The 10973-nt window shown below is 38.8% G+C and overlaps 3 protein-coding genes across 6 annotated transcripts in view; 1 reads left to right on the forward strand and 2 right to left on the reverse strand.

Moving 5' to 3' along the window:
- Positions 1 to 2362, reverse strand: part of ECM2 (extracellular matrix protein 2) — a 40341-nt gene extending 37979 nt beyond the window's left edge. The window contains exon 1 of the mRNA XM_037735073.1: positions 2193 to 2362. The gene's annotated coding sequence lies outside the window, so the exon portion shown is untranslated. The remainder of the gene's footprint in view (positions 1 to 2192) is intronic.
- The window catches only part of LOC108296499 (centromere protein P), a 273862-nt gene that overhangs the window by 205904 nt on the left and 56985 nt on the right, over positions 1 to 10973 (forward strand). The gene's annotated exons all lie outside the window — the stretch shown is intronic.
- Positions 6770 to 7406, reverse strand: LOC108296500 (60S ribosomal protein L29-like). The gene has a single exon (XM_017518983.2). It carries the CDS (start codon positions 7358 to 7360, stop codon positions 6884 to 6886), a length of 477 nt encoding a protein of 158 aa, XP_017374472.1. The 5' UTR covers positions 7361 to 7406; the 3' UTR covers positions 6770 to 6883.

Raw genomic sequence — 10973 nt, forward strand, 5'->3', positions numbered from 1 at the left:
TTTTTTTTTTGAGACAGGGCTTTGCTCTTATTGCCCAGGAGGGAATGCAATGGCACAATATTGGCTCATTGCAACCTCTGCCTCCTGGGTTCAAGCGATTCTCCTGCGTAAGCCTCCCAAGTAGTTGGAATGATGGGCGCCCACCACCACACCTGGCTAATTTTTGTATTTTTAGTAGAGACAGGGTTTCACTGTGTTGACCAGGCTGGTCTTATACTCCTGACCTCAAGTGACCCACCCACTTTGGCCTCCCAAAGTGCTGGGATTACAGGTGTGAGCCATCACTCCTGGCCACCAGGATCTTTTAAACTAAAAACTTCTTTTTTTCCTATACAAGCTCTCTTTACTGTTTTCTTTCATGACTGTTCAAGGGTACATTTTCCCTCTTTAAATTCATTCCTATCTTTCCTTTGTCTGTGAAAGACTCCTCAGAGTGTCTGTCCCACCAGGAGCTCCCCTTTTTATTTCCCAGTGTAGCTGTATATTTGTGTATTTATTTGTTTGTAATATAACTTGTATTATTTCAAGGGATTTAGTGAGAAGGGGAGAGGGTACAATGTCTGCTCAGTTTGCCCTTTTGAATTTCAGTTCTTTTTATAACTTCATCTGCCAGAATCATCTTCCTCTAGTCAGATTTCACTTAGTTCATAGTCTGACTTACCACATCACCTTTTTTCAACAAATGGCAGTCTCCAAAGTATCTTCATGTCAGCATACAAACCTTTCTTCAGTGTATGTGTATACACACACACACACAAACACACACACACACACACACACACACAGATTAATTGCTGCAGTCATTTGAAAACCATTACTATAGGTCATTGAAATGAAACTATATTTGAATAATCTTTTGCAATCTTTGGTTTTAGAAAAATTAACATGCAGCATGTAAAGAGGGAGCAAATCCATTAGCTGATTGGCACCTGAAATCATAAAAGTCAATTCAGAGAGCAAAGTAGTATATTGGAAGGGAATAGCAATAATAGCAGGAGAAAGTATTATGAAAACCTGAACTGAGAGACAAGGTGAAACTAGAATTTGCTGAGTGGCAGGGGAAGTGGGCTTCAATGGATGTCGTAAGTCCTGTGCAATGCATGAAATGTATACACTGAAATTTTTTTGCTGTAATAATCCTATGTGCAGACCCTCCATCCTGTTGTGAGGAGTCAGGGCCTAGACCTCAGGGCTCTAGAGTTAAACTCGCATGAGGGTCTCAGGCATCCTGCTCTCCTGGGGCCTCCTGTAAGCACTCACTTGTGGGGCGTTGCCTGATTGAGTGCTTAGGAGTGTATGTGCCAGCTGTGGCTAGGCTGAGCATACCCCTCTCTCCCAGTACCCTCATGCTAGAAACCACTTCTCTTTCTTTTTTCTCCCCAGATTCACTCACTTTTACTTACCTAGAAATCTAAACAGATATGTACAGAAATAAATTTATAGAGATAATTTTGACAAGATTAGTATTTGAACAGTCTCACTACAGTGTTTAAAATGGTCTCTCAGTTACTAATTTTACTATTAATGCTTAGGCCTTAGTTATTTTTATTGATTTACAGAATTTTGCTTTGCACTTAATATTTGCTTTCATAAACAACTTCATAATTGAGTGTATGTCTTCCTAGAGGTAAATTTTGTGGGATTCCAATAATAGTATCATTTTAATCAAGTAATTCTTTTTTCCTTCTAGCACTTATTGTGTTTATCCCAACATTAAATATTACTTATAAACATTGATTCTTTTTCTTCCTTTAAAATTTTTCAACAGTTGTCTTAAGTAAACTTTAAAAATATTAATTTAGAATTTTAAACATCTACATGAAGTCATGAGATGTCTATTATCTCTTTTCACTTCTACAGGCTTAAAATGAAAAATATTTTGAATTATTTATGTTCTTTTAGGACTTAAAAATTAGCAATGAAACTTTCAAACCAATTTATACTTCTGTTGAACACATAATTCCACCTAAACATATAAAAATAATTTAATGCTAAGTCTACAAAGTTTGAAATACTTGGGAAGTACATCCTGAAAAAAAAAACAAACAGAATAATGCATACTTTGAACTTTAAAAATCTATTAGTAACGAGCTAATTTACTCAAGAGTTAAACATATTTGCGAAATAAAATACCCAAATATTAAAACCATTCCACATGCTAAGTAGAAACTTTAAATTTAAAACTTTTTTACCTGGAAATCTAAACTAAGTAGGCTTTGCTTGGTGTCATTTAAGTCTCCAGCTGAAAATGAAACAAAATCAGAGCTTTCTTTAAAACAAAGAAAGGACAGAAGGGAATGTTGAAAAATGTTTGCTGACTTCTTAGTAAAATCTAAAATAACTGCCTCCCTTGGGGATAAATGCCTTTCATTTCTTTGTGCAGAAAATCAGCCAAGAAAGTAACCAGGGAAAATGGTTACCAAGGGAAATATTTTTTTTTAATCATAAGAAAAGTGGAAAACAGCAGTGGGTGTAGGGGCAGAGCATTTTGTTTGTAGACCGAAAAAGCAGAGTTGGAAGCATAAAGCTGAGCTGATTAAGAAATCTGTGGTTTTCACAGGCTATTTACATTAAAAATGTTAAAATTTATACTAGCCAGCATGATGTCACTTGAGCTTTATCAGACTATAGGGATGATAAATATTAGCTAGAGGCTGTATATATCTGTATGGAGTCTCTTTTAAATTGGGTTAATAATATTTAACTCTCTCATCTGCCCACCCACCTCGATCTCACACACAATATTAACAAAACAACAAAAAAATGGTTACGTATTAATGTCAGTGGAAATTATGTAACTTCCTACCATGAAATAATAAAAAGAAAATGTGAAAGGGAGCTGTGTGACTCCTAATTACCTGTTACTCTGGCAAATTAGTTATGTACTTTGGCCTCAGTTTCTTCATCTGCAAATGAGAAGTTAGAGAGAGATCAGGATTCCAAGCACAACCCTGCTGCTTATGAGGGATCTTGAGTAAGTTACTTCATGTTTCTGATTAAAATTTACTCTTCTGTTAAACTAGGGTGATACCTTTCAAATTTTTCTGAAAATAAAACTAATAACATATATGAAGGACCTAACTCAATGTGTTTCCTAGACTAGGTAATTTTGGAACTATTCTTCAAAAAAAAAAAAAATTTTTTTTGAGACAGAGTTTTTGCACTGTTTCCCAGGCTGGAGTGCAATAGGGTGATCTTGGCTCACTCTGTCTCCTCGTTTCAAGTGATTTTCCTGCCTCAGCCTCCCGACTAGCTGGGATTAGAGGGGCCCACCACCATGCCAGACTAATTTTTGTATTTTTTTTTTTTTCTTTTTAGTAGAGATGAGATTTCACCATGTTGGCCAGGCTGATCCCAAACTCTTGACTTCAGGTGATCCACCCACCTTGGCCTCCCAAAGCACTGGGATTACATGTGTGAGCCACCACACCCAGCCTTAAATTCTTATAGCCTTATTTCAGGGGTCTAAATTATTTGGCAAACAGGAGCTAAATATTTGTTTAAATGACCTGGCTAGGTTGAATCAGGATTTTGTAAAATGACCTAGATAGACTGAATCAAGATAAGGGACTAAATATATGAGCCACTCAACTTCCTAAAAATCAAGGAAAGGTTATTTATTTAAAAAAATGTAAAACTGGCTGAGCACAGTGGCTCACACCAGAAATCCCAGCATTTGGGATGCCGAGACAGATGGATCACCTGAGGTCAGGAATTCAAGACCAGCCTGGCCAACATTGGCCATCTCTACTAAAAATACAAAAATTAGCCGATCATAGTGGTGCATGCCTGTAGTCCCAGTTCGTCAGGAGGCTGAGGCAGGAGAATCACCTCAACCCAGAAGTTGGAGATTGCAGTGAGCTGAGATCACGCCATTGCACTCCAGCCTGGGCAACAGAGCAAGACCCTGTCTCAAAAAAAAAAAGCTGGGGGAGAAAAGAGAAGATTCAAGGAATTTCAGAGAAACAAAGAGCCAAGAGACAAGAGGATTATGTTTGTAAACAAAAATTCATAAGTGTGTGTGTTTGAAAAACCAAAAATAAAACACACCGCATTCCACTAGGTGAAACTGTTACCCCCTGGGTCAGTCTTCTGGGTCTTGCACCCACTAATCAGACAAATCACTGGCTCCTTCTGAAGGAAGACACCACAGCTGAAAACATGTGGGAAATAGCCCTGTGGATGTTCCAGGTTTGGAAATCACAGATCCTGGGAACAGTAAGTTTGGTTGGGAAAGCATGCAAAAGTAGTAGGGAAGATGACCCCAATCCTACCAATGTTTCCGTGATTCTAAATATCTAATATTAACAAAACACATTAGAACCTGTTTGTCCACTTGGCCTAGAGTAGCTGGACAATGAGATGGGTGGAGCCATGGTAGAATCCAAACTAGCTGATAATGTAACCCAGCTACAAGCACAAACTTGACAAGCTCCACCCATATGTTCAGAGCTTTTAGTCAATGTTTTAATCCCATTTTCTTTTTTTTTCTGAGACAGAGTCTTGCTCTGTCACCCATGCTGGAGTGCAGTGGCTCAATCTCAGCTCACTGCAACCTCCACCTCCCCGAGTTCAAATGATTCTTGTGCTTCAGTCTCCTGAGTAGCCGGGATTATAAGCATGCACCACCACACCCAGCTAATTTTTGTATTGTTACCAGAGATGGGGTTTCACCATGTTGACCAGGTTAGTCTCGAATTCCTGACCTCAGGTGATCTGCCCACTTCAGCCTCCCAAAGTGCTGGGATTACAGGCGTGAGCCTCTGTACCCAGCCAAATCGCATATTCTTAATTATGAGCAAATGGCTCCGGATCACCAACCATATGGGAAGATTCTAACATTAAAATTAGAAAATCCTCCCGTCCAAAATACATATGCACATCAGAAAAGAAAAGAACTTTGGAGAATAAAAGCTTGATAACAAGCACGAGAAACTCACCAATCATATTAAGAAATAAAATTAAGGAAGTCTTCTAAAAAATAAGGCTGAAAGGCAAAGAGGTAGATGGAAAACAGAACAGAAAAAGGATCAGACAAGTAAGTTTAGTATCTAGTTAGGAGTTCCAGAAAAAGAAGACAGAAATTGATATAAATCAATGAAGAAACAATTCAATAGAATGTCCCAGAATTGAAGGACATGGATTTTCAATATGAAAGATATGAAAGGGCCCAGTTCAGCATAATATATGAAATTAGACTGATATCAAGGCACTTAATTTGGAAAAGTAAGAATACTGGGGACAAAGAGAAGGTCCTCTGTACTTGCAGAGACAAAAATAAATCAGAGGATCTGGATTAAAATGACTTCAGACTGTTGACAGCAAATGTAGAAACAAGAAGATAATGGATAAATGTCTCTAAAATTCTGAAAGAAATTAATTTTTCTCAAAGGATCATTATAAATAAGAAAAAAATGAGTACACCAGTGGGCAAATACCATTAAAGAGTAAGCATAGAGAAGAGGAAATGTCAGTGGTCGATAAACAAAAGAAAATAATTTCTCAACCTCAGTAATAGTCAAGAAAAGTAAATCTAAACAGGAAGGTTATTTTTTCATTATCATGGTGAAATGTTGATGACAAAACTTTGGGGGTAGAAAAATTACCCAAATAATAATGTCAGTGCTCAGTCAAGCTTGAAGACCACTACTAGTCAAAAATCATCGCCTGATTTGAAATACATACACTGGTTTTGTGGGGGGATAGTGTTGATGATATGCCATGTTAGCCAGTGTGTAGGGAAAACAGAAGCTCTCCTATTCCTTGAGGACAGCTGAACAGTAGCTATACTGTCTATCCTAGCATTTCACTTCTAGGAACCCATCGTAGAAACACCTCTTTCTGTACAAAAGTATGCCTTCAAGGAAGTACTCTGAAGAATTGTAACCATAGATTAAAAAAAAGTGTTAACCCAGTTGTATATTGATAGAGTACAGTGTAGACTTACCATAAAGCTATTTGGAGAAACAGAAGTAACTCCATTCATACCACTCTGCATAGTTGTCCACACTATGCCAGGAATAAAAAGATTTTCAAAACTACATGTGTTATGATATTACCTTCTTTTGAGGTATGTAATTTAGCATTTTACTATAAAACAAATGGGAAGGAATAAACAACAAAATATTAACAATAATTATGGGGAGACTTTTACTATGTACTTTCATATTTTTATAGTGTTTTGAGATTTATATAATCACATCAGAAAAGAATAACTTTTAAAAAGAATACAATCAAAAAAAGAAGTAACTCTCAAAGTAACAACATTGAGGAATACCAGTAATTACCGTAATGAGACTGACATGGTTGCAGAAAACCAAATTTTATAATTTCTGAGGTTCCTGCTCTAAAATTTTGTGGTTTAATGGACTGTTACATGAGTCCTTTTGCAGAAACTATTTTAACCACACTAATACATGGAAAGTGCTGGTATTATGGTTTCTCCTACCCCATTTATTACTGCAGACATGAGTATGTCCTGAAACTTGGCTCTGACAACACTCTGCAGGAATGTGGTACTGGTCACCAAACAACATGAGCAGAGTGAGCATTACCCGTGCCACAGGTCGTCTGCCTATGAAGATTTAGACTCTAGTATGTTTCTTTCTGGTGACATTTGTTTTAAATAAAGTTACCTTTTCAGTGTTTTCCCTGATGGTCTAGAGTACCAATAAATTGTTTTTTCTTTTAAGGATGCAATTGCTTACCATATGACAACTTTGTAGATATTAATACCCAAATAAAGCTAAATTTTGGAAAATTTTTTTTTTCCTCCCTCATATTTATTTGTACAAATAGCACAGGAGGACCCCAGCCCCATGCAGATGGCAGCCCCGGGGGGTCGCACCAGTCCTTCTGTCCTCACATTGGCAGACAGAGATATCTACTCTGAAGCCTTTGTAGGGGCCTGGGCACCTTTGGGAGCCTGAGCTGGAACTGAAGCTGGAGCTGCAGCCTGGGCCTTGTTTTGATCCTTGGACTTGGCCTTGACTTTTGGCCGGCAGAGCCTGAGCCCCTTGGCAATGCGTGCACGAGCACGCTTCCCAAGCTTGGGGTGGGCAATGTAAGCAAGTCGATCAAGCTTGCGGCTGACACCCCCCTTTGGGATCTTGGGCTTAACCTCCTTGGGCTTTACGAGAACCTTGATGGCCTCGGCACGTGCACTCATGGCCTTGGCATTGTTGGCCTGCATCTTCCTTAGGCCCTTCTTGTTGTGCTTCTTGGCAAAGCGCATGTTCCTCAGGAACTTGGGGTCCACCCCCTTAAGAGATTCGTATCTTTGTGATTGGGGTTTCTTGATACCATTTCTGTGCCATTTTCGGGACTGGTTGTGTGTTGTGTGGTTCTTGGACTTGGCCATGTCTGCACCTAAGCCGCGGTTCCCGAAGCACCTAGGACCGGAAGAGAGCTGGAAATTTTAATTAGGGCCATACTTAGAAATTAGTCTTACCTTGCTTCAGTTCTTTTCGGGACTGACTCTCTCTTTCTTGGCCCATAATTCAAATGCCTTTTAAACTAGCTCACACTAAAGTGTGACAGTTGCTTCATTTACTTTAGCTGAAGTCATTTTCCCCATGGAATATTTACATTTAAGTGGAATAATGATGTATAAGTATGCCATAACTTACTTAATCATTCCCCTATTGATGTACATTTAGTTCCCCTTTCCCCCCTCAAATAGAATGGGCTTTATGAGTTTGGGTACACATTTCCAGGTTGCTTTCCAAAAAGATTGTAGTAAGTAATGTATACTCTCACCAGAAATATATAAAATGCCCATTTCCACTTTATTTTTTCAATAGTTTCCACATTTTTGAATGGGTAATACATGTAAGTGGCATAAATTTTTAAAGTACACAGTTAAAATTTCAATTTTTTATATCCAATACTGATAGATTGGTACCAACCTTCCCATTGAAGTAATTAAGAAATGAGATCTTGGGAGGCCAAGGCAAGTGGATCACCTGAGGTCGGGAGTTTGAGACCAGCCTGTCCAACATGGAGAAACCCCGTCTCTACTGAAAATACAAAATTAGCCAGGCATGATGGCGCATGCCTGTAATTCCAGCTACTCAGGAGGCTAAGGCAGGAGAATCACTTGAACCCTGGAGGCAGAGGTTGTGGTGAGCTGAGATCGTGCCATTGCACTCCAGCCTGGGCAAGAAGAGCGAAACTCAGTCTCAAAAAAGAGAAAAAAAAAAAAAAAAAAAAAAAAAAAAAGAAATGAGTTCACATATAAAAACATCTTAAAATCATTAATGAAGTGAGAAGGTACTGAGGAATCACTAGGCCTAGATCCGGAGATAACTGTGAGCAGCCTTTTGCCCTGCAAGTGTTTGCTAAAAATATTAGAGGCAAAAATATCAATAAATAAAAAACATATATGAAGGAGAAAAGACCGAGAAAGCTGAAAGTTGGGGAATTTTTCTTTCTTTCTTTTTTTAAGAGATGGAGTTTTGCTCTTCTTGCCCAGGCTGGAGTGCAATGGCACGATCTTGGTTCGCCACAACCTCCACCTCCTGGGTTCAAGCAACTCTCCTGCCTCAGCCTCCCTAGCAGCTGGGATTACAGGCATGCCACCATGCCCAGCTAATTTTGTATTTTTAGTAGAGAGTTTCTCCATGTTGGTCAGGCTGGTCTCAAACTCCCAACCTCAGTTGATCCACTTGCCCCTGCCTCCCAAAATGGTGAGATTACAGGCATGAGCCATTGCACCCAGCCAGATTTTTCTTTTTAAAAAATTTATTGTCTAGGAGGAGTGGCACATGCCTATAATCTCAGCACTTTGGGAGGCCAAGGTGCACTCCTGAGGTCAGGAATTCAAGACCAACCTGGCCAACATGGTGAAACCCCCATGTCTACTAAAAATACAAAAATTAGCCAGGCGTAGTGGCAGGTACCTGTAGTCCCAGCTACTCAGGAGGCTGAGGCAGGAAACTCTCTTGAACCCAGGAGGTGGAGGTTGCAGTGAGCCAAGACTGTGCCACTGCACTCCAGCCTGGGTGACAGAGCAAGACTCCATCTTAAGAAAAAAATTATCATCTTAAATACTTATCATTTATTCCTCCTGTCTAAAACATTGTACCCTTTGATTCATATCTCCCCATTCCCCCAGTCACTAGCCTCCGGTAACCACTATTCTACTCTGTCTCTATGAGTTAGATTATTATTATTATTTTTTTTTAGACAGAGTCTCACTCTGTCACCCAGGCCGCAGTACAATGGGACCATCTTGGCTCAGTGCAACCTCTGCCTCCCAGGTTCAAGGAATTCTCCTGCCTCAACCTCCTGAGTAGCTGGGATTACAGATGCTGGCCACCATGCCTGGCTAATTTGAGCCAGATATTTTTAAGATTCCATATGTAAGTGAGATCGTGCAGTATTTGTCTTTCTGTGCCTGGTTTATTTCACTTAACATAATATCCTTCAGGTTCATCCATGTTGTCAGAAATAACAGAATTTGCTTCCTTTTATATATACATTTTCTTTATTCATTTGCTGATGGACACTTAGGTTGATTCCATATCCTGGCTCTTGTGAATAATGCTGCAGTAAACATGAGAGTTCAGTTGTCTCTTCAACATAATGATTTTATTTCCTTTATTTTTTTGAAACGGAGTCTTGCTCCGTTGTTCAGACTAGAGTGCAGTGGCACAATCTTGGCTCACGGCAACCTCTGCCTCCTGGGTTCAAGCGATTCTCCTGCCTCAGCCTCCCAAGTAACTGGGATTACAGGCACCCACTGTGCCCAGCTAATTTTTGTATTTTTAGTAGAGACTGGGTTTCACCATCTTGGCCAGACTGGTCTCAAACTCCTGACCTCGTAATCCACCCGCCTTGCCTCCCAAAGTGCTGGGATTACAGGCGTGGGCCATCACACCTAGCCTGTGATTTTATTTCCTTTGTGATTAGTGGAATTACTAGATTATTTGGTAGTTCTATTTTTTTAATTTTTGAGAAACCTCCATGAAGTTTTCTATAATATCTGTACTATTTACATTCTCACCAACAGTGTACAGAGGTTCTCTTCTCCACATCCTCACTAACACCTATTATTTTTTATCTTTTTGATAATACTCATTTAAACAGTTATAAGGTGATATCTTACTGTGGTTTTCATTTTCATTTTCCTGAAGATTAGTTATATCGAGCATTTTTTCATATACATCTCCCTTTCAGAAAGGAAGATGTATTCTCAGGTCTTTTGCCGATTTTTTGATCGGGTTATTTGTTTCATTGCTATTGATTTGAGTTCCTTATATATTTTGGATATTATCTCCTTATCAGATATATAGTTTGCAAATATTTTCTCCCATTTCATAGGTTGTCCCTTAACTCTGTTGATTGTTTCCTTTGTTGTGTAGTTGTTTCTTAATTTGATGTAATCCCATTTGTCTATTTTTAAATGCTTTTGTTAGCTGTGCTTTTTGGATTATATTAAAAAATTATTGCCTAATCCAATACCATGGAGCATTTTACCTGTATCTTCTTCTAGTAGTTTCGTTATTTATAGATCTTATATTTAATTCATTAATCTATTTTGAGTTTATTTTTGTTTATGGTATGAGATAAGGATCTAACTTCATTCTTTTACATTTGCATATCTAGTTTCCTCAGCACCATTTATTAAAGGAACTGTCCTTTCCCCATTGTGTCTCTTAGCACCTTTGTCAAAAACCAATTTGCTGTAAATGCATGGATTTATTTCTTGGCTGTCTATTCTCTTCCATTGGTGTCTGTTTTTATGCTAGTACTATGCTGTTTTGGTTACTATAGTTTTGTAGTATCTTTTGATGTCAGGTGGTATAATGCCTCCAATTTTGTTTTGTTTGATCAAGACGGCATTGGTGCTGGCACAGTGGCACACACCTGTAATCCAGGCACTTTGGGAGGCCAAGGCAGGTGGATCACTTGAGGTCAGGAGTTTAAAGCCAGCCAGGCCAACATGGTGAAACCCCGTCTTTATAAAAAAA

The sequence above is a fragment of the Cebus imitator genome, unplaced genomic scaffold, assembly GCF_001604975.1.
Source record: "Cebus imitator isolate Cc_AM_T3 unplaced genomic scaffold, Cebus_imitator-1.0 Scaffold720, whole genome shotgun sequence".
Classification (NCBI taxonomy): Eukaryota; Metazoa; Chordata; class Mammalia; order Primates; family Cebidae; genus Cebus; species Cebus imitator.

Excerpts from the sequence above, each read along its gene's own strand:
- LOC108296500 (XM_017518983.2), bottom strand. The coding sequence starts at position 7,360 with ATGGCCAAGTCCAAGAACCACACAACACACAACCAGTCCCGAAAATGG.